Genomic DNA, 23,439 nt, shown 5'->3' on the forward strand with positions numbered 1-23,439 from the left:
TTCTCACCCTGGCATTTGATTTGAGAAGTGAAGGGCACAGTTTGTTTTTTTTTTTGCGGTTCGCGGGCGTCTCACTGCTGTGGCCCCTCCCCTTGCGGAGCACAGGCTCCGGACGCGCAGGCTCAGCGGCCATGGCTCACGGGCCCAGCCGCTCTGCGGCATGTGGGATCCTCCCGGACCGGGGCACGAACCCGTGTCCCCTGCATCGGCAGGTGGACTCTCAGCCACTGCGCCACCAGGGAAGCCCCCCCTCACATTCTTAAAGGAAACTACTGGCCTGTGACTGCCCCCCACCGCCCCCCAACCCCACCCCGGTGAGAATGCGATGGGGGCATCAGTGGATAAGACCACACCCTTGAGGAGCGGAGCCACAGCTGGAAGGAGCCTGGGCCCTGGATGCCCTGGGGAGCAGGGCTGCCTCGGACTGGACGCCTGGACACCTGGGCGGCTGGACAGCTGCAGGAGGGAGACCAAGGCCCCACCTCATTGAAGCTGCTGTACTGGGGGCTCTTTGTTGGCACAGCTGAGTGACCACCCTGCTACACTGGGGTTGAGCGGCACTAACAGGCCTGCCCTGTCTACAGTGCTCAGTGACCATCTGTAGGATGAGAACGTCAGTATCGGGTTTCTCTCCCGCATCGGCCCCACCGTATGGATAGCGAGCCACCACCCCCCGGGGCTCACCAGGCTGAGCTGAGCTGGTACGATGCTTGCCCCCAGGGCCGGTGCTTGGTGGCCCACGTCACTGGAGCAGGGAACCGTGGACAGCACGGCCGGTCCTGTGAAACACAGGCATCACTGGCCCACGGCTGCCTTTGAGGCCCGAGGGCTGGCTGTGCTCCCGCCCACCAGCGCCTTGAGGACCGGGTCCTCAGCCTCCTGGGCCTCCCTGGTGGACGTGGGACCCAGAACCGGTCCTCGGGGCTCGTGCTCATGCCGGGGAGCACCCTGGCCATCGTGCCGCGGGCCCACACAGGAGGGTGAACGGGAGGGCACTGTGCCGTCCTCTCTTGCCAGCTTGGGGCATACAGGGGCATTCTCTTCATTCCCTGTGCTGCCTCTGTCGGTTTGTTAGTGAACGTAGAACGTACTCACAAGGGCTTTCGGAGGAGAGCTGGAGATCGTCAGGTCCCTCTGGGGCTCTGAGGTTCAGAACAAGCAGGGAGGGATTCCTGGGGCCGATTAACCTTGGCGGGTCGGTGGGGTGGGGACGGAGGTCTCTGACTGCCGGGGTGGGGTCCCGACTCCTGAGCAGGGTCAGCTAAGCTGTGGGAGTGTGGGGGAGGGGGCCCTGTGCCTGCTGACCCTCCCCCTCCCAGACCCAGCCCACTTCCAGGTGGGGCTCCTTTAAATGCGGGGTTCTCTGCGTCCCCAGACGGCCCGCCCCCAGTCTCCCGGGCAGCCACAGGTAAACAAGCCTGACCCCAGGCAGCCGACATGGCTTCCCCCGGTTCCCAGGCTGCTGACATGGCTTCCCCCGGTTCCGGGGACCCCAGCCTGGCAGGTCTGCCCCCTCGTCCTGTAGCCACTCCAGGTGAGACGCGTGGTGGGGGGAGGGATGGAGGAGAAGGGGGTGCCAACGGCAGCCGGGGCTCTGAGAAGGTGGGAGAGGCGGCAGTGGCTCCGCCCCCTCTTCCTGGGGAGCGGCTCCTCCAGGGTCGCTGACCAGGGCAGGGCCAGGGTGGGGGCAGAGACCTCATCCCCTGATGGTTCTTCCTGCTGTCCTGCAGCCCTTGGACCCCGAGCCTGGAGGTGGGCCAGGGTCCTCCTCACTCCTCAGGGTCCCTTCCTGTTCATTCTCTGGCCCCCCTCCTCCACCCCCTCCCTAAAATCCCCGTGCTGGTACCAGGTGCTCAGAGGCGCACACCCACTACGCGCTGGGGAGGGCAGCCATCCACGCCCACCGAGGGTCATCCTCCTCCACCCCTTGAAGCTTGGACTCTGGCCACTGACCCTCTCTCCATCTCTGCTGTCATCACATTGGTGATCTCCTCCTTCTCCTGGCCCTTCAGTCCCCCCACCCAGCCACCTACACCCCGGTCATGTCCTTGGCCTTGTCAGCAACCAGACTGCAGCCGGGTCCTGACCCCGATCTCAGGACCTGGACCTCAGCACTCTGTGGGCGGAACCGCAGTCCACTGTTTCTAGCCTGTTTCCCGCCTCCTCCCGCCTGTCCTGCTCCCCCCCCTGCTCGCCCAGCTCTGCCGTGATCATCACACCCTCACACACACCCTCCTCCCTGGGCCCTCTCTCGTTTGATGGTCCCAGCCCCACCCCCCGCCCCCCAGCTCTCCGCCTACTCCTCGCCTGCACCCGTACAGCTGAGCCGCCGAGCTGCGGATGAACTCAGCCACGCTAACGCTCGCTTTAAATTCCTGACTGCAAGCTGCAGGGGGACCTCCGTGAAGAGCTGCGGGTCCCACTGCTTCCCTCCTCCCGTCCATCCCTCCTCTCTCCTAGCAACCACCTTGCACCTCCCTCCACAGCCCCCATCCCTCTCTCCCTCCTCGCATTCAGTTGCTGGCCTTGCTCTCACTCTTTCACAGAGAAAGAAGATTCCCACAGGTTCCCGGCACCTCCGGCGCACCCAACCGCACCTGTGCCCTCGGCTGCTTCCTGCACCACCCATCCCTCTCCCAGCCAAGGCCAGCTTTCCGCTCGTCCCAGCCTTGCCTCCTGCCCATGGCCATGACCCCGGCACCTCTCCACCCTCCTCTTCTGCATCCTGACATTTTCTCTCTTCATGAGGTCTTTCCCATCGACATAAAATCATGCGGTTATATATCCTGTCTCCTGACCCCACTTCCCTTTTAGCTACCGCCCTATTTCCCTGCTCCCCATTTTTAGCAAAACTCCTGGAAAAGATTATTTATACTCGCTGTCTCCCAGTCTTTCCCTCCCATTTGCTCTGGAACCCACTGGATCCAGTCCCTCAGCTCCAGCACTTTGCTACAGCAGCTCTGGTTGGGGTCAGGGATGACCTCCACACTGCTGAACCCGAAGTCAGTTCTCTGGTCCCGCTGGATGTGACGCATGGGCGGCGCATGGCTTAGGACCTTCCCTCCTCCTCGCTTGGCTCCCAGAACCCCTCGCGCTCCCAGCATCACTGCCGGCTCTACCTCTTCTCCCTGACCTGGTGAGGGTAGGGCCCAGGCTGACTTCTCCGGCCTCTTCTCTTTCTTCTCACGATCTCATCCAATTCTGTGGCTTTTTTTTTTTTTTTTTGGCGCGGCTTGTGGGATATTAGTTCCCTGACCAGGGACTGAACCCGGGCCCTCGGCAGTGAGAGCACAGAGTCCTAACCACTGGACCGCCAGGGAATTCCCTGTGCCTTTCAATACCATCTCCCCGGGGCCTGTCTATCTCCAGCCTGGAGCCCCACCCTGCCTCAGCTCCAGACTCTAGCTAACTGTCCTCTGCACCTCTTCCCCAGCCTGTCTGCAGGTATCACCTGTTGATCCCCGTCCCCAGGCTGCTCCCCTCTCAGTAAATGGGGCTTCCCTCCTCCAGTTGCTCAGGCCAGAAACCTCGGTGTCTTCCCTTTTCTCCACTCCCTGCCCAGCACCAGCCCCTCCATCAGCAGATCCTGTGGGTTCCACCTTCAAGACACGGTCGGAATCTGATCACTTCTCTCCACCACCCTGGCTGGGCCCCCAGCCCCTCTGCCTTGGATCACTGTCCTGGCTGCCTCACGGTCTCTGTGCTGCTGCCCTTACCCCTCACCTGTCTGCACCACAGCCGCCAGACTCACCTGGCTAAGTGCAAGCCAGAGGGTGTCACTCCTCTCCTGTGGCCCGGGGCCCACTGCTCTCCTCTCCTGGAGGCCCACCCACAGTTCCCCTCTTCTCCACAGCTTTTCTCACGTCCAGCCCACAGCAGCGCCCCGTAGCCCCTCCCGACAGTCCACCCGCCTGCTGGTACTGAGTGTGAGGCCAGGCTTTGGGCACCAGGGCAGAGCTGTGCCTCCAGCTGCTCACCCTGGAGGTCTTCAGGGAGGAGGTGTCCTGCTGGACAGGGCAGGCTGCCCGGGATGGGGGCACCGCCATTCTGCCCGTCAGAATCTGAGGCTCCTGCAAGGCTGCCCTGGATCTGTCCAAGGTGCTGAGTGCTAGGGGCCCCAAGCCGGCCCCTCTGGCCTCACACCCTGCTCAGAGCCAGTCCACCACCTCTCCCACCTGTGTCTGCGGCTCTGGGAGCAGCTGCTTTGGTGTTGCCTGTGGGACTGAGCCACGAAAGCACTTTCCAGTGACAAAGAGGTTCATCGTGGCCTCACCTGCGAGGGCGGCAGATCAGGCTTGTTGTTTCCATTTTTGAGAAGGGGAAACTGAGGCTCAAGGAAGTTAAAAAACTAGTTCAGGCTCTCCCAGGTGGAAGGTAGGACCTCTGACCCAAGTGTGCCGGCTCCTGGCCCTGGCGCGAGAGAAGCTGAGTGTGTGTTGTTCGCAGCTGTGGTGGCGCCTGGCACACAGTAGGTGTCCCAGGGTACTTGTGTGAATGGAGGAGAGTCCCTGTCCAGAGGCTGCTGAGCCAGGTGGGTGGTCACGTCACGCTCTGGGGCTGCGAGTCTGTTCAGTGTGTGTCTTCTCTGGGTCTGCATCCTCACCAGTAAAACGGCCTGAGTACTGTCACCCCCTCGCTGGGGTGCTGGGAGGAGGACCTGAGAATTCATGGTCAGAGGTTCTTTCATCGCCTCCTCCAAGGCCCCCCAGTCCTGCCTGTCCCTGGGGAGCTGCCCGGTCTGTCCTGTGTCCCCTGAGGCTTGTCTATACCCAGAGAGGGCCCATGGCTGCTTCGTTCAGTTCAGTACACCCAGAGCTAAGGCTTTGCTGACAGGAGGAAGGAAGGAAGGAAAGGTTTCCTGGACGAGGGGCCCAGAGCTGGCTCAGCAGCCCAGACAAGGTGTGGGTGTGGGACAGCAGCCTGGGCTGCTGCCTGGGGCCATGGATGGGCTTCAGGGGTGCAGGGACCCCAAACCAGGGCACAGTGCTGTGTCTATACACACGTGATTCTCTGAGAGCGGACCCCGAGATTTCACCAGACCCCCGCAGCCTGGGAATCCTCGTGTGGGTCACAGAGATCAGAGATGTCCCCATTTCTCTTGGGACGTGCTCCTGGGGTGGGGGTGGGTGCTGTCCAGCAGGCACAGACCAGCCCAGCTTCCAACCTGACCCCTCTCCCGGGTGAAGGTGCTCTGCCCGCTGCGTCCCAGGGTCGCTGCACCCAGGCAGGGCTCCTCCCCACCTCCATGCACAAGGCCCTGCATTGGCCCCGCACTGTCCGCTCTGCTGAGTGCTCATCCTGTCCTTGTCCTAGTTCATCCTGGATCTGCCCCAACCTGCAGCTGGGCTGCCGCGGTCCATCCTCTGCAGGGGCCCAGGATCGACTTTCAACCAAGAGCCACCAGGTCACCCCTGCCCCAGTCCACTGTCTGGGGATGAACCCATGTCCACAGCAGGCCCTGTGTGGTCCCGCCAAACTATCCGGACTCCTCTCCTTCTGGAACTTTCCACCCAAATAGTATTTAGTAGCCATACTCTACACCCTTAGGGCCTTTCTGCCCCTCCTAGCTCCTTGGTGCTGTCCCTGGGGATGCGCCTCCCCCGCCCCTCTCAGCCTCCACGTGGCCTCTCTTCGTCTTCACGGTTCAGCCAGGTGGCGGGTTCTCCCTTCTTCTCTTTCCTCGCCACCCCGACAGTTTCAGGTGGTCGCGTATCCCGGCCGCTCCGTGACTCCTTCCCGCAGGTCCCGCCGCGACCCCGGAGCCCCCGTTCCCGGACATCTACTGCGGGGATGCACAGCTCTGGGAGGCACACTTCCGCGGCATCGGGCGCGCCTACTGTGCGCTGGGCAAGGAGGACGACTTCGCCATCCGCGTGCTCACGGAGGACTTCACGCTGCCTTTTCCTTTCGCCTGGCCACCGGGGCCCGACCCGGCCCGCGGGCCGCTCTTCTACGACCCGCACGACCGCACGGGCTTCGACTTCCTGCTGGGGGGCCCCGACGCGCCGCCCCCGGCGCTGCTGCGGCCCCTGCACAACACGGCGCAGGCGGCGGTGCGCAAGCGGCGCCTGGAGCAGCTGGCGCTGAGCTATGCGCGCGCGGGTGGCGGCCCCCGGCCGGGCCTCGCGCCGCTCCTGCCCGGGCCCACCGCCGGCAGCGCCTTGCCGGGGCCCGTGGGGCCTAAGGCCGCCTCCCCCGGCGGGGGCGCCCCCAGGCTGGGTTAGCACGGTCCCCGAGATAATGAATAAAGAGTGCCTCTGCTTCTCCCGCCCCGAGGCTCTTTGCCGGCCACACCTGGACGGGCATCTGGTGCCAGCTAGACCCCCGGGGCCGCCCGGGGGGGCCAGACGCGTCAGCGGTGGTGCGGGAGGTCCACTTTGTCCCAAGGGAATAATGAGTGAAGGGGGGTAAGTGGGAAAGGCCGCGGGGGCGGCCACCCGGATGTGGGAGGGAAAGGACCCGGGATGGCGGGGGTGGTGGCCTTCTGGGGCCCGGCCACTACCCTGTGGTGGGCATTAGCGCTCCCATCCTGCGGGTCAGGACCCCAGGTCCCGGCTCCTCCGGGATGCAGCTGGGATTTGGTTCCCGTGTGTCTGATTCCACGTTCAGCAGGCTTCCTGCTTTCCATGACAGAGGGGCATCGGGATCTGGGGTGGGGGATAGGTGGAGAGGCAGAGGGAAGGGCAACGGGTAGCAGAGCAGAGGGGAAGGGACACCAGGAGTTGGTGCACAGGGTGGGTGGGGGAGGGGATGTGACAGGGAAAGGGATGCCGGGGTGGGAACACCACAGGCACAGCCCCCAGACTGCTGCTTTCCTGCTGGCCATCCATGCCAGCTCGTGGAGAAGGGCGTGCCTGCTGCCCCGCCTCCCCTTGTGGGGCGGAGAGAATTGGCTGGGCCAGAACGGCCTTCAGTGACCTGGCTTCCCTCCTGGGTGCATCTCCCTCTGTAGGTGACAAGCCCTGGCAGGGTCCTGTCTGCTGCGGGAGGCCAGCGGCCAGGCAGAGCCGCCGCATGGGGGACCCCAGTGGCTTCCTCCTCTGACCTGTAGACCAAAGGCCCGGGCTTCCTCTTGTTGGGGGTTTGGATTCCAGGTGTGCAGGTGAGGTGGGGCGGGCTGGGAGGACGCATTCTCACTGGAGTGCGGATGGAATCAGAGCTTTTCTTCCTTTCTTCTAATCCAGGAGTTATTTATAGCTTTCTGGTGGTGGGCAGAAATGGTTTCTCCAAAGTCTTGCTTGGTTTGCAGGAGAACCGGTGACAGGAAATGCGTAGCTCTGGAGGAGAGGGGCTCAGGCTCTCCAAGAGGGGTCCTCAGCTTCCCTCTCCTCTGCCGGTGGCCCCATAAGAACCCCAGCCCTGCTGCAGATTCCTTTCCTCCTGTGGACTCATCTCTCCAATTTTATAGAGACGCGCGATGGTTACGCTGTAATCCTTACGCGTGTGAATCCTGATGGGGTAGCGGCAATAGCAACAGTAGGGATCATGTATCCTACGGTGTGTATTAATTGTTTGGGTTGCCCCAGAAGCAGTCCCGAAACGTAGATTTGAGTGCAGTGGTTTATCTGGGAGGTGACACTTGGAAACACAGGTAGGGGACGGAGGAAGTGAGACAGAGAAAGGAAAGAAGCCAATAAAGGGCGTGACGTACAGCTGGTTAGGCCTGTGGGCGACTGGAGGTCCCTCTGGAGACCCTGGGAGACGGCATGGGGCATGCCTCACTGCCATCCCACCCCGGGGACAGCGAAGCTAGTGTTTTTTTTGTTTGTTTGTTTTTTTAATTTATTTTTGGCTGCGTTGGGTCTTCGTTGCTGTGCGTGGGCTTTTTCTAATTGTGACGAGTGGGGGCTACTCTTTGTTGTGGTGCGTGGGCTTCTCATTGCGGTGGCTTCTCGTTGCAGAGCATAGGCTCTAGGCGTGGGCTTCAGTAATTATGGTGCCCAGGCTCAGTAGTTGTGGCGCACGGGCTTAGTTGCTCCATGGCATGTAGGATCTTCCTGGACCAGGGCTCGAACCCGTGTCCCCTGCATTGGCAGGCGGATTCGTAACCACGGTGCCACCAGGGAAGCCCCGGGAAGCCAGTGTTTAATCACTACCTCCCTTGTCCTGTGGGGACCAAGCACGTACCTCGCCTGAAAGCAGCAGAAATGGGGAGTAACCATTTAGAAACTTTTACAACAAGTCAGGTAGTTTTATGACTGTAAAGTGTAATAATAAGAATTTGGGGTTTATATTTAGTATATTCTTTTATTTTTTGTTGCGGTACGCGGGCCTCTCAATGCTGTGGCCTCTCCCGTTGCGGAGCACAGGCTCCGGATGCGCAGGCTCAGCGGCCATGGCTCACGGGCCCAGCCGCTCCGCGGCATGTGGGATCTTCCCGGATCGGGGCACGAACCCGCGTCCCCTGCATCGGCAGGCGGACTCTCAACCACTGCCCACCAGGGAAGCCCTAGTATATTCTTTAAGTAGAAATTTTTCTAGAAATGTAGTTTATGAAAGTATTGGTGTGTGACAGATTGGAAATAAGAAAAGACGGTCCTTTATCACCACTAGTTTGAGAAGCACTGACCTAGGGGAGAAAGACCCCACGTAAGTAACCTAGTAAAGGAACAAATGTGATTTTAAAACAAAAGCAAAACAGCCGTAAGTACTATGAAGAAAATGAATAAGGACACAACCGCATTTCAAACAGGCTGGTCATGAGGGCCTCTCGGAGGAGGTGGCGCTTGAGGTTGGAAGAGTGAGGAGCCAGTCATGTGAACCTTGGGGGAGGGCACTCCAGGCAGAGGGGACAGCCTGGGCAAAGGCTGGGCAATAAAAAAGCTTCAGGGCTTCCCTGGTGGCGCAGTGGTTGAGAGTCCGCCTGCCGATGCAGGGGACACGGGTTCGTGCCCCGGTCCGGGAGGATCCCACATGCCGCGGAGCGGCTGGGCCCGTGAGCCATGGCCGCTGAGCCTGCGCGTCCGGAGCCTGTGCTCCGCAACGGGAGAGGCCGCAACAGTGAGAGGCCCGCGTACTGCAAAAAAAAAAAATAAAAATAAATAAAATTAAAAAAAGCTTCAAGGGTCACAGGACTGGACGGGGCTGTGAGGCCAGAGCTCGCTGAGCAAGAGGGAGGCTCACTATTCGGTGAACGGCCTCCCCCTTACGGGGGCACAAGGCTCTCGAATCCCAAAGCCCTTTCACATTCACTGCATCATTTCATCCTCCCTGTAGTTCCGTGAGGTCAGTGGATGGAAGAGGACCCTGGGGCCTAGAGAGGGGAAGGGACGTGCCCAAGACTATAAACCAGCTGTTATTAGAACTCCACGTGATAGCCACAGAAGGCCTGGCTTCAGCAGGCTTAGACCACGAAAAATTCAAAAATGGTTCATGTAACTGGAAGGTCCAGAAATAAATTGAGCTTCAGGTAAGGTTTGATCCAGGGGCTCAAGGTTAGATCTAGCCCTCAGAGTAGCTACCTCAATGGTGGCAGCATGGCTGGTGCACCTCCTGCCTTTTCAGTCTCCCTGGCCGCTGAGAAGGAGAGAGGCCACCGGTTTCCCAGAGCTCTCATGGAAGAATGAACCTGCCTCAAGCCCCAAGAAGCCTCCCTGATGGCCTGTTGGTCCAGTAAGGTCATGTGCCCACTTCTGAACCAGAGAGTACCCTGTATTGATTGGCCTAGGCATGTGCTTCCTGAACCAATCCCTGTGACCAGAGGGTGGGATTACCTTGAATGGATTCTAAGAACAAGGCCAGGAACACTACGGTGGACAGCTTGAGGTGGACGGAAGCGATGGTGGGGAGGTGACCGCCGTGTCCATCATAGCCAGGAGATGTGAGCACTGGGATCTGGCCCCAGGCCTGACTTTTTCTGCCAAATCACACATTTCCTCTTCCAATTAAATATGCTGTTCCCAGGGAGAAGCTTGGTCACAAATGGCCACAGCAGGTCCTCTGCTGTTTCATGTGAACCAGCGTTGATCATATAATTTGTCTGCTGACCACCCACTCAGTGCCGGATCCAGTGCTAGGGCAGAGCATTTGGAGAGGGAAGACTTCCTGCATCAAGAAGCCCCTGGGCTGGGGGTTGGGAGACATCAGGACATCTGCTCGTTGCCCCTTAGACGCGTGTCTGGGCAGTGCCTTCTGGGACACAGGGTCTCTGCTGCCCTCCACCACAGAGAGAGCCATGGAGCCCTCACCTTGCCCTTTTTGCTCTGGCTGCTGGGATGCTCAAAGCACATCTGTGCCCCGCTGCTCTAACCTTCCTCAGGCATGATCTCCCAGGCAGTGTGCCTCTCCCTCTGGCTTCACTGTCTTATCCTGGGCTGGCTTTCAAGTCTTAGGCTGAGGAGTTAGAATTTTAAGAATGATGCTTCCAATTATTTTTGGAAATTGGAGGGAAACACTTTCTTTTGAAAGTTGCAGACCCTGGATTTGGAGGGAAACACTTTCTTTTGAAAGTTGCAGACCCCGGATCTGGGTGGCAACCTTTCATCCACACCGTCCTCCCATTGACTTGCCAGAAGGTTCTGCTGTCTTCTCGGAACCACGCCTGGTGGTCTGCACTGAGGATTGTGGCTGCTGTGTCAGGGGCCGACTGCTGTGATGTTGGGCCCTGCTACTCCCTGGGGTGGGCAGCGGCTGCAGTCCAGGCTCGGGGGGACGATGGACCTCTGCTAGGATACTGGGTCTTCCACCCACCAGCCTGGGGCTTCAGCAGTAGGTAGGAGCATACGGTGGCTCCGGGCGGGTTGCTGGGGGTGGAGGCGGGCGATCCCGTTGGTCTGGCCCTCGGTCGGCCTGGCACACGGTGAGAGCCCACAGAGAGGCAGATGATTCCACCGGGATCGTCCACTCTGCCAGCGGCTAGCACTTGTTCCCTTGTCTTCACCCAGGGTGGCCGCCCCTCCTCTGTCCAGGGTCCTGTTTCTCCACCCTGGAGCCCAGAACACACCTCCTCTCCACCCCGCCTGCTCAGGGCACTGGCAGCCTCGCCAGGTCACTCGCATCACCGCTGGTGCAGCATCACGTGGGGCAGGGATGTGACCTGTAAGCATTCACTTGGGGCCTCTGCTCCCAGAACCTGCTTGGCAGCAGTGGGAGCTCTGAATGTGCGAATGTGACCCGGGGCTATAACCTTGCTGAGCAGAGGGGCTGGGCATCTTGGGGGTCCCCAGGAGGAGGGTAGGAGTCAGGGTAGAGGGTAGGTTCCCTCTACCTCCCAGCCACCGTGGTGTTCCCAGGGAGGCAGGAGGCTTCACGGCCTTCCTATCCAAAGGAGGCGGCTCCCTTTGATCCCTGGGCTGCTGGGAACAGGGGTCAGGCACCGCCCCCTCCCCGCCCCCCCCCCCCCCCCCCCGGGCCTCTGCTCCAGTTTCCTGGGAACAGACTCTGAGAAGCAGTGAGGATGTTTAATTAATTGCAATTACAATCTTCAAAGGAAGCCGGGAGTTGAAAGTTGTTCCTAATTTTACTGTGTTATGATGTCGGCCGGCTCCCCAAATTGATAGTGTTAGAATTTCCGATGGAGGATTAATTGAGTTGCTGCGAGGACCACTCTGTGTCCCTCCCCCTCGGCTCTGGCTCAGGAGTAGGGCTGTGGGGCCAGGGCCAGAGCGGCTCCCTGCGGCCACTAGTGCACTTCACCAAATGCCTCCTGTCCTGCCTCTGGCGCTTTCCGGGTGGCGGCTGCTCTGCCAGGCCCCTGCGGTTGGGTGGGGTCGCTGACCAGTGCTGGCCAGCGAGTCGCGGTAACCGTGCCATCTGTCCCTTCTGGGCCAGAGCGCTTCCTGCCAGGGCGAGACCCCCTGGAGTCCTTTTTCCCTCTGCCACGTGACCGGTGGCGCTGGGGACAGTGCCTCCTCCACCACCCTGAGTCCCGGAAGCACCTGCAGCGTGGGTGAGAAATAACCCATTGTTGCCCCAGCCCCTGAGATCTGGGGGGCTGTTTCCTCCGGCAGCGTAAGCTAGCCTCTCCCACTGACCCAGGCAGGAGCAGCTGCAGAGTGTGCAGGCTCAGTGCAAAATGAGACGGGGACGGGGGAGGGGGGTGCCCTTGTTCAAAATTGGTTAAATTGCAGGAGGGTGACAGCAGAGCGTTAAACCAGGCTCATCCTGCCCCGAGGCACCTTCTACCTCTTTCCATGGCGTCACCGAGCCCTTGACGGGCTCTCTGCTCTGGGACCTGGCAGGGAGTGAGGCCAGGAGCCCCTGCCCTGCGGGGTGGGCGGCGCAGGCCCATGGGAATGCTGCCGTCCAGGGGTGCTGAGAGGCTCGAGGGGCATCGACGGGCAGGCGGGGGATGGAGGCCATCAGAGAAGGGAGATTTGATCAGAGCCCCCAGGGAAGGCGAGGGGGGAGGCAGACTGGGGGAGCGGAGCCCAGGTGGGCGGAAGTGAAGGGTGCTGGCTTCTCCTGTGGGGTCAGGAGCTGATGATCGGGACTTTGGCTTGTCCCATGGGTGGGTTTGGAGCAGAGAAATGACACCATCTCATTAATACTTTAAAACATGCACTCATAAGGGGGGTTGGTGATTTTGCCCCCAAGGGGAAAACCTGGTTCTTGACGGGGTGGAGGGGGGCGTGAAGAAATTTTACTCTTTATGCTTGAAGCACAAATAGGCATACAGTACCTGCAGAGGTGCACAGCTCATCTGTGTCATGAAAATTTCATGGGGGGCAAATCAGGAAAACGTCTAAAAAGACTCCTTAGGTGTTGGGGGGAGATAACAAAAGAAAGGCTGAGAAACACCAGTCTAGAAGGATCGCTTTGCTGCCAGGGGTTGAAATAGGTTCGGGGGCAGGCTCCCTGGAGGAGGGGAGAGCTGGAGTCTGTTGCAATACTCCAGCTGAGCCAGGCATCTCCCGAGTGGAATGGGGGTAGCGCCAGTGGGGTTTCCTGAAGGTTAGTGTGCACAGAGAGAGGGAGAGAAGTCAGGTAGGCCCAAGGTTTGGGCTGGAGCAGGAGGAAGGATGGAGTTTCCGTCCCCTGGGATGGGGAGGCTGCGGAGGAGGCCATCTGGGGAGCCTGGGGGACCCCGAGGAGGCGGCAGGCTCAGCACGGTGGAGGCCTGCAGGCAGATAGGCGCGTGGGACACAGGCTCAGCACGGAAGGAGGACCTGTCCGGCGCTGGCAGAGGTGCTCGAACAGCCTGGGAGCGGTGCGCTTGGAGCCCCTCGGGTTGGCAGGCCCTCAGGCTTCTCATCTGTGAAATGGGAGCGCTGACACTCGCCCCCGAGGCTGGTTGTTTTCTGTGGGGTGGGGACTGTCACCAGCAGGAGCTGCTGAGGCCCATTTGAGGCCCCAGTTCTGGGCTGTTGCCGGGGCGATGAGTGTTCCCATGGCCTTTAATTACTGAATGCTAACGAGCCCTGAAATTAAATTAAGAAGAGGAGCTGACGCCCGGCATCCCTTCTCTCCCACCACCACAGGGTTAATGGGAATCCTGGGGACGGGGGTGGGGGGGGTCTGGGGGGCAGAGAGGGGGTGTGGTACGGCAGGTTTCACCCAGGAGGGTGCGGGCTGGAGGTTTACAGGGTATCCTGACATTCAAGGATCTGCTGGGCTCCTGTGGGCCCCAGAGCATCCCAGCCCCAGACCAGGCTTGTCCCATCGTTCCCCACTTTCCCAGTGGGGGAGATTAAGGTATGCAACCATGGCCGGGCAGGGTGACCAGCAGGTTTCTGGTTCCAAAGTCCCTGCTTCCTGTGATGGCCCTGAGCCCTGGCCAAGCTCCCTGACCTCTCCGATCCCTGGTCTCCTCATCTGCCGGACAGAGTGAGGGGTGCACGTTGCGGGGTTAACTGTCATGCTAATTGGAGGAGAGCAGGGAGGTGTCCGTGCTCAGCCTGGCCCCAGCTGCAGGACTGCCGGCATCTCCCCTAGCCATCGAGGTCTTGGGCCTGGAGCCTCAGGCACCTGTGTCTGTGACGGGCGAGTGTCCTTGGGGTGGGCCTTAGTCCTCTGACCCCCACCTTGCCATCAGTCACCGGCCACACTGGCCTCAGCCGGTTCCCAGACCGAGAGTGCTGGAAAAATTCCCCAGGAGCTCCCTCCCTCTTGTTCAATTCGTGTTTGTTCCAAATGCGTGAATATGCCATCTTCGCCCACCCGCTCCAGGCAAACTTCTTGCCCTTCTGCAGCCCGGTTCTACATTAATCACAGCTAATTGCTAGCGGGAGTCGTTTATGGCAAGAGCCATTATTCCTGGGAGTAAAGAGAAAAGAGGCTGCCTTTCAGGAAGCCTGGCGTTGCCTGTTGCCAGGGGAGGAACCATGCCAGACCCTGAAGGGGTCCCCGGCCTGGCCTGCCCGGCCCACTCCCCACGGCTCCAAACTGCGTGTGACAAACGTGGGGCCTCTGGCCTCTGCTGAATATTCAGGGAAATGAACACCTCCATCATGCTCACGCGGTTCTCCGAAGTTGTTGTGGGTTTCCTTGAAACCGAGGAGAGTTTTTTCTCTTTTTCCTTTTTTGGCAACAACAGCTGGGAATAAGTTGACACTTTCTAAAAACTGCCGCTTCTTGCTTGGGAAGGGAGCAAGGGGGGCCCCCGCTCGCCGAGCCCCCAGGCCAGCCCCAACCTTGCACACCAGGACGGGTCTGTCCCAGGTTCGCTGCTGGGAGGTCAAGCTGGGCGGGGTGTTGGAGGGAAGGGGTGGGCTCACCTCCCAGGACCCAGAGGCCGCTCAGAGGGCTTTCTGCACGTTTCAAGTGTTGAACGTTGTTTCTGTGTTTTCCTTTTTATCGGGTCTGAAATCAGTTTATTAACTGGAATATGTCTGATGTGTTAATCCTGCCTGAGGCCACACCTGTGAAGACTGGGGCGTGAGAACAGGTGTGCAGAGCCCCGAGCGCGAGTGTGCATGAGGGTCTGTGCACGTGGGTGGGTGTGCAGATGTGAGCCCGTGCTCGTGTGTATGCATGTGCACATGCGTCTGTGTATGTGTGCAGGCGTGTGCATGTGTGTGTGTGTCTGTGCTCACAAATAACACAGAGGCCTTCCCAGTTCCTGAAGCCCCGCCCCCCTCGCCCCGCTCTGTCCCCCCAACTCTCTGAGCTCTGTGATTTTAGGCCCATTTTACTGATGAGGACACTGAGTCTGAGAGGGCTTAGGGACTGTCCTGAGGCCCCCAAGTTAAGAACCAGCCCAGCTGGGACATGTGTCCACAAGGCCCCCTCAAAGGCACAGAAGTCGCTGCTCGGAGGGGCTGGGGGGTGCGGGGGGCAGGACAGCGTTCTGCAGCCCCTCCTGCCTCCTTCCGCCTCTCCCTTCCCTCCTGGCTGGTCTCTGCCCTCTCACCAGCCCCACCCTGCCCAGTGGGGCCCGGCCTTGTCCTCCCTTTAAGCCTTCTCGTGGCTACTGCACCACTCCCACACTTCCGCCCCCTGTGCCAGCACCGCATCGGTCTTCCCACCTCCGGGTCTGTGCTCCCGGGCGAGCACCTCTAAGCCCACAAAAGCTCAAAGGTGAGGTGCAGGTGCTGTCCCCCTGGGCCCCGTGTGCCCACGGCCCCAGGGAGTCAGTAACTCTTCCCTCACCCCCATGCCACCACCGGGTCCCCGGGTACCTCCCCGCTCTCCGCTGTCCACCTCTCTGGCACAGGTAGTCTCCTGGTCGCGCCCACCTACTTCGCACACCTCCTCCAGGAAGCCTTCGTGGATGCTTCCACACCCCGGGTTGGGATCCCCCGGGGTTCTCCCCCGGGACTGTTGTCACTCTGAGTGGTCCTCTCTGCTGTGTGCCATCTTCTCCTGGCAGGGCTGAGTCTCGCGTGTCTGCGTGCATGGGGCCAAAGCAAACGCTCTGTGGTCTCCTACGTTGGTGCGGTGACCCGTGGACTAGAGCCTTGGCTAGAGTTGGAGCCCCACCTCCAGCCCTCAGTGCTGATTCCTGCCCCGTGTCACTGGGGGGATGGCAGGCAGGTCCTGCGCCGTGGCTGATGCTGCACCGTGGGTCCGGGCTTCCTCTGCTTCGGTGTTGAGAAGATCCTGAAGCGAGTTCTCAGCCCAGCCAGACACGCGCCCTGATTGATTGGTGATGTCTGCCGCGGGTGTGGGCGGGGATGTGGCCGCCTGCATCCTGCTGAGGCCAGCCAGCTCTTGACCTTCCCTCCTACTGCAAACCACCTGAGGGCAGGGTCCTGAGGCCAGGGTTTGGGCTCTCTTGTGTCTGTAAGTCTGTCCTGGCACAGGGATCTTGCCCAGTGGCTGAAGGAGGCCAGAGGAGTGGGGTGGGAGAGGACAGAGGAAGAACAGCTGAGGCTGAGTCCCAAGGGTGAGGAGGGCGGGAGAAGCGCACGCGATCCCGCCCGGGGCTGGGTTTAGCCTGGATCCCCGCTCCTCACGCTGAGGCACTGGGGCAGGGGCAGCACTGCGTGGGCCCTGCACTCTCAGCTCTCCTGGCAACAGTGCCCCAGCCCCAGCCATTCTGGAGCCAGAGAGTCAGCAGATAGGGCGGCGGCACAAAACCTCCTGTCCCACGCGCGCAGCAGAGCCCCGCCAGGCTCGACCCAGACCCCAGAGCCCAGACCCTGAGGGCCATTCGGGAGGCCCGACAGCCGCTCCCCATCCTGGGGCTCCTGGTGTGGGACAGCCCATGAGGGAGTGGACTCAGTCCCCAGGCAATGGTGCCCCTTTCTGAATGCCCAGCAGCCCGACAATGACAGCCCAGCTTCTCCCACCTCCGTCCTCCCCACGCCCCCTTGTCCATGGACTGGTGAGGCGGCCCAGCTCCTTCCTCACCGCCTGCCTCCTGGAGACAGCCTGGGCCTCCGAGTCAGAAAGACTCAGGCTCACACTCAGCCGTGTCCCTTATTAGCTGTGCCATCTGGGTGACGGTCTCCCGGCCTCTGAGTCCCTGTAAGATGGGGGTGCTCTGGGACCAAGCGAGGCGAGGAGTGTGAGATTGCAGACTGGGACCCCAGAGAAGTCGGGGAGCTGGGTGGGAAAACCTGCCGCCCTGCTGGGAGTCTCCAGGTCTCCAGGCATGCGGGGCCACCTTCTTAGCACTTCAGAGTCTCAGTGAAGGACCAGATGGTGTTTTGAGCATTTTAATAAGAGCTATTTGCAGTGTTGTCGCCATAAAAAAAATTCCTGCTTAATGAGCAAATGCATGTCAGTAGCGAGTTAAAGGCGCTTGGATGTTTTAAATATTATGTACGTTGTGTTCATGTTAACAAACCTGATTTTTAATTACACCGTCCCCTGCTGCCTGGGTGGGCTGAGTGAAGGGGAAGGGAGAAAAAAATCAGGCAAAACAAGCATGGTTTGCCGTCAGAAGCGACAGCCAGGCTCCCTGGCTCTCCCCTTTGCAGACGCGGCACTGACGGTACAGACACCGGAGCCTGCCAGGAGTTCCGGGACGGCTCTGCCCTTGCTGACCTTCAATTCTCAGGCTCCGGCTGAGCCCTGATCCTGGTCAGAGAGTGAATGCTGATCCCTGGCTAAACACTGAAGCTGAATCCTGGCCATATACCGAGCCCTGATCCCTGATCACAGGCTGAGCCCTGATCGCAGTCAGACATTGAACTCTGACCATGACCTGAGCCCCGATCCTGGGCACTAATTGAGCCTCGATCCAGCCATGGACGGAACACTGAGCCTGTTCACAGACTGAGCCCTTAGACATGTACCAACGATCTCACTCCCTTTGCTGGTGGAAACAGGAAGTCCCTTAAGGCTTCAGGAAGTCCCCTCCTTCTCCTTCTCCCTCCCCCACTGTGTCCTCAGTGCTGCAAAATGGGGGTCCTTGTTCCCTTTTCAAAGATCTCGCCTCCTGGGGTCCATGAATCCCAACCTGAGCCCATCACCTCCTCACCTACGCCTGCCCCAAACCTCTCTCCTCCTGGGCCACCCCTCTGGCCGGGGTGGGAATCCAGGCCCCGGCTACGTGCTGCCTTCTGTCCTCACGGGTCCCCGAGCCCCTGAAGGAGGGACAGCAGCTTACGTCTAGTTGTATCCCTGACGCTGGCACTGAGCCTGGGAGGCAGGAGACTTTTATCACAGGTTTGCTGAATGCACGAGCGAGCTGGCCTGGGATCTCAAGGGGCTGCAAAGGAGCATGGCTGGGTCCACGTCCAGGTCAGCCAGGCCCGTGAAGAACTGTGCCTGAGAGCACTGGGGAGGCTGGCCCAGGGTCAAGCTGAGGTTCACGTCCAGGCGTGCCAGAGTCTAATCTAGTGCACGGTGGTGGACTCAGGCCTTCTGTGGGCATTCACGGAGCACCTGCTATGAGCCGGCCCATCCTAGATCCTGGCGACATGCCGTGGATGAGATGCCGTCCCTGCCCTCCGGGACCTTGGGTCCCAGTGTGGGGAGACACAGGGGCAGGTGGTCCTGGATAGTGAGAAGTGGTGGTTGGGAGGTGGGATGGAGGCTGTTAGGGTCGGTGGGGCAGCTCACACTCTTTGAAGACCCAGTGGTGTGACATTACAGCTGAGCCTGAATGGGGAAGAGAGGTGCTGGGGACGTGGCATTTGGGCACAGGGACAAGCAGGGTGAGTGCCCAAGGGAGCCAGGAGACCTGCGTCCAGGCCAGTGTGTAGTGTTAGGCCCAGCACATTGGTCTCCAGGCTTCATTTCCACATGCGTACGGTGGGATGAAATTCACTCAGCAAACCCCATCTGTGTGCCAGGCACTGTTCCAGGAGGAGACCCAGCAAACGAGGATGCCTGCCCTCCTGGAGCTTACACCTTGGTTCATCAGTTCTCAAAGCGGGGGTCCGTGGAACCCCAAGCGGGGTCCCACGATGCTCTCAGGGGACCCACAAGGTCAAAGCCACTTTCACAATAGCACTCAGATGTTTGCCTCTTTTGTGTTGGCATTTGCACAGATGGCGCAAAAGCAGTGACAGGTGAAGTGGCTGATGCTTGGGCACAGATCAGAGTGGTGGCACCCGGCCCTGTTCCCAGTCACGGGAGTCTTCAAGGCCACACACGTGCAAAACGGGCCCCACAAAGTCAGCTGAAGTCAGCTTCACTTAAGACTCTGCAGGGCGGGCTTCCCTGGTGGCGCAGTGGTTGAGAGTCCGCCTGCCGATGCAGGGGACACGGGTTCGTGCCCCGGTCCGGGAGGATCCCACATGCCACGGAGCGGCTGGGCCCGTGAGCCATGGCCGCTGAGCCTGTGCGTCCGGAGCCTGTGCTCTGCAATGGGAGAGGCCGCAACAGTGAGAGGCCCGCGTACCGCAAAAACAAAAACAAAAACAAAAACTGCAAGGCAATCCTTTCACAGTTGTAAGTACCTGTCTGTGCAAACGCTCTGAGGGGTGGGAGGTGCCCGCCGAGCACCTCTGCTGTGTCCACCACCATTGTGTTGGAGAAGAGCCCCGGGGCCTCTGTTCTGAGTTACAAGCTCAACTAGCCACATTTTCCTGGGAGAATGCGGTCCTGGTGCTCGTCCCCAAGTGCGGCCTCAGTACCAGGATGTCAGCGCTGGCTCTGCGACCCTGCAAGGGCCCTCCTGGACCTGGGTCCTGGGGGCCACAGAGGACAGGCCAGCGGAGAATGAGAGAGAGCCGCCCACACAGCCCAGTGTCCCTGGGGGGTCGTCACCTCCTGGGACCTGTGCTCTCATTGGGAACACGGGGTAGTTACACCCTCCTTGAGGTCTTTTCTAAAGTCCAGACTGTTTGTAAAGTGCTGGCATTTGTAGAGGTTCTAAAAGTGGCCCAGTCATCGCTGGGAATAAGAACCTTCTCACAAACCTTATGAAATGGGCCCCAATAGTCTGTTTTCAAGAGGAGGGAACCGAGGCTCAGAGCGGGGGCCTGACCTGTCTGGGGTTCCAGAGCGAGCGGGCGGGGGTCGCTGCCCAGACTCGCCACCCCCCTCCTTGGGGCCACACGGTGCCCCTTCCCTGCCTGCTCTCTCAGACCCCATGGGGTCCTCCCAGGCTGGTACCCCAGCCTGGTTTGTAGCTCAGGCCTTGCAGACCCGTTTCTCAGGGTGGCTCTCCCATCCAGGGCTGGCTCCGCGGCCATTGTCGTGGGAGCTGCCCTCTCATTACCACGTGCTGCTGACTGCGGAGGCCAGGTCAGGTGGACAGAGGAAAGGCTGGCACTGAATGAGCAGGGGCGAGGGGCCGATGGGGTGATGGCTTCCGGGTGGGCCCGGATGGCTGAGCACCTCCGTCCCATAGGTGGCTGTGCGTCTTTCCTGTGCCAGGCTAGAGTGGGGGAGCACGATGAGGGGCTGCAGGGCTGGCCTCGGGGGACTGGCAGGCACGAGGAATCAGCGTGGGGCTTAGGGGTTCTCGTGGCGCTCTTTGATTTCAGCCAGGGGCCCAGGAATGCCCAACGCTCCTGGCAATTACCGGTCCCCTCCCCAACCCCCGCACCTGGCATGGCATCAGGTAAGCTGGACATGAGGAGGAAAGCAGGGTGAGGAATGAAGGGCCACTTGTTGACAGCTGCCCGAGTACCCTGTGGCCTGGGCAGGGTTCTAGTCAAGGCCAAGTGGGGGCAGGAGGCTGGGACGTGAGCCCACGTTGTAAAGAGGCTGACCTGCGCGGGTCAGGGAGCCTGGGAGAATTGGGATGGAAGCTGTGGGATGGAGGGAGTGTGTGGGGCAGTGTTCCATCAGGGAACAGCCTGTGCAAAGGTCCTGAGGTGGGAATGAGTTGACATGTTCAGGGGAGAGCAAGGAGTCTTGGGGCTGGAGCTGAGACGCTGAGGACCTGGGGGACGTTCACCAGGAGTCTCGGCCACGGCTGGGGATTTGCGTTTTCCCGTGAGTGAGATGGGACCGTGGAGGCTTTGGATGGATATTCTTAGAGGGTCTGGCTTCTCGTGGGTCACAGACCAGGGTGAGGGTAGAGTGGGGACAAGGCGGCCCAAGCCTTGGACAGGACTCCATTGAGGGGGGGAGGCGGCCGGGCCTCCGTGGAAGGGCACGGGGGTTGCAGGGACAGACAGCAGCGGTTGGGGGCTCTTGAGGCAGGCATGGCACAGTGCCATGCAAGGAGTTCTAGCCTCAAGCTGGGGCTCTCCAGGCATCTTTTTTCACGGAGGCCTCACCCCCTCCCAGTAGCCCTGATGGTGGCCTGGGCCTAGGTGGGGGTCATTGGGATGGATGCACAAGAGGCAGGATGCATTCAGGACGGGGATCCAAGGTGTCAGGATCTGTGGACAGGCAGACAGTTGAATGGGGGGCCGTGCTGGGAGAAGAGGGGTAGGCCTCAGGGTGGACACTGCAGCTGGCTCGGTGGGGCAGCAGGTGGGAAACACACTCGCACCCCTAGGGGAAGTCTTGGATCCCACATGCTGTCCCGTGGGCGGTCCTTCCCAACCCCTCAGGAGCCACCTGAGTCCCAGGCACCTTTCGCCAAACCAGGGGGCTTGGGGAGCCCACCTAACCCCAGGCTCATTGAAAGGTGGGCTCCTCTTCCTGCCCCCCTGGGCCCAGCGCGCCTGGGGTTCTGCATGCCTGTGGAGTTGAGGCCGCTGGCCAGGACATGGGCTCGAAGCCAACCTGCATGTCGTGAGGTCACTGGGCTCCCAGCCCGGCCCTGTCCTTGACCTTTGAGTGAACTTGGACCCTCACTGCCCTCTCCGAGTGGCCACCTGCTAGTGAAGGGCCAGAGGACCCTCCAGGCCCTCCAGCCACTGTCTCCTGGGATTCTAAGACTTTCATGGGGCCTGAAATGCAACTGCCCCTCCTTCTGGTGGGGACGGGACAGGGCTGGCTCATCAGAGCTGCTGGAATGTTCACTCTCGGAAGGAACGTGCTGCACAGAAATAGCAGCCCAGTGCCGATGAACACATGCTGCCTCCTGGGGGGCGGTGGGGAAGGGGGGAGGCCCCTGACGGGCTCAGGTCTGGAGGCCTTGCCGCTCCCGGGGGAGGGTGTCTGTGTCGCCAGCACCGATGTGGAGATGGCAGACGGGAGCTGCTGCTTACGAAGCACCTACTGTGTGCCAGATGCTTCTGCGTGTCGTCTGCTGCTTCTCAAGGACCTGCCAGGTGGGTGCTACTATCCCTTCCCCCAGGTAAGGAAAGCGAAGGGAGAGGGGCCAAGTGATGGCCGGGTCACACAGAGGAAGGGGCAGAGCCAAGCTGGTTGGCCTGTGACCATAAGGGAGGTGGTGCTGCTGTTGGCGTGGGTGGGACAGACTCACTCATCTATCCATCCATCCACTCATCCATTCATTCATCTCCCTCCCTCCCTTCCTTCCTTCCTTCCTTCCTTCCTTCCTTCCTTCCTTCCTTCCTTCCCTCCCTCCCTCCCTCCCTCTCTCCCTCCCTCCCTCTCTCCCTCCCTCCCCCCTCCCTCCCTCCCTCCTTCCTTCCTTCCTTCCTTCCTTCCTCTCTCCCTCCCTTCCTTCCTCTCTCCCTCCCTCCCCCCTCCCTCCTTTCTTTCTTTCTTTCTCTCTCTTTCTTTCTTCAATTGAAGTTTAGTTGATTTACAATGTTGTGTTAGTTTCTGGTATATAGCAAAGTGATTCAGTTACATACATATTCTTTTTCATATACTTTCCATTATGGTTTATTGGATATTGAATATAGTTCCCTGTGCTATATAGTAGGACCTTGTTGTTTATCTATTTTATTTTATTTATTTTTGTGAGATCATAGTTCCCTGACCAGGGATTGAACCTGGGCCCATGGCAGTGAAAGCACCAAGTCCTAACCACTGGACGGCCTGGGAATTCCCTATCTATTTTACATATGGTAGTTTGTATCTGCTAATCCCAAACTCCTAATTTATGCCTCCCCCACCCCCATTCCCCTTCAGTAAACATAAGTTTGTTTTCTATGTCTGTTAGTCTGTTTCTGGTTCGTAAATAAGTTCATTTGTGTCATATTTTAGATTCCACATATACGTGATATTTGTCTTTCTGACTTACTTCACTTAGTATGATAATCTTTAGGTCCATCCATGTTGCTCCAAATGTCATTATTTCATTCTTTTTCATGGCTGAATAGTATTCCATCGTGTATATATACTCCATCTTCTTTATCCATTCATCTGTCCTTCCATCCATCTTCCCATCCCTCAGTTACTGGCCTCAAATTGGCCTGGCTCATTTTTACCCTAGGCCACACCAGGGAACTCTCTGGGCCTCAGTTTCCCCTTCTGTGAAACAGAAGGGCCCCATCTGGGGCCCACAACGTGCAGGCTGAGAGTGAAAGTCACCTCCTGATCTCTGCCCCCCGTTAGGAGACACCCAACTCCTTCGTGTAAGTCCAGACCCTACAGCCCAGCCAGCCTGCTTCTCCCCCCCTGTCTTGCCTGCATCTCCCTCCATCACTGCCCATTCAGACTCTTCCTCTGCGCTCCCACTCCTGGGGGCTGCCTGGAGGACTGACTGATGAGGTCTGTCTTCCTCCATCTCTCTCTCTGCTTCCCTAGCACAGGGGTGGATGGCGTGGACTCCATGCCAGGCTCTTGACCTGCCTCTGGCTCACTGATCACCCCGTGCCTCAGTTTCCCCATCTGTGAAATGGGGAG

The 23,439-nt window shown here is 59.8% G+C and overlaps 1 protein-coding gene across 1 annotated transcript; it reads left to right on the top strand.

Moving 5' to 3' along the window:
* Window positions 1-1,467: 1,467 nt before the first annotated feature.
* LOC309974125 (uncharacterized protein C8orf90) lies at window positions 1,468-6,265 on the top strand (the record flags this gene model as incomplete). Its single annotated transcript, XM_082858580.1, has 2 exons — window positions 1,468-1,534; window positions 5,743-6,265. 2 exons carry the CDS (start codon window positions 1,468-1,470, stop codon window positions 6,222-6,224), a joined length of 549 nt encoding a protein of 182 aa, XP_082714706.1. The 3' UTR covers window positions 6,225-6,265.
* Window positions 6,266-23,439: the final 17,174 nt, after the last annotated feature.

This window comes from Leucopleurus acutus (genome assembly GCF_964270905.1).
Source record: "Leucopleurus acutus genome assembly, chromosome: 17".
Lineage (NCBI taxonomy): Eukaryota > Metazoa > Chordata > Mammalia > Artiodactyla > Delphinidae > Leucopleurus > Leucopleurus acutus.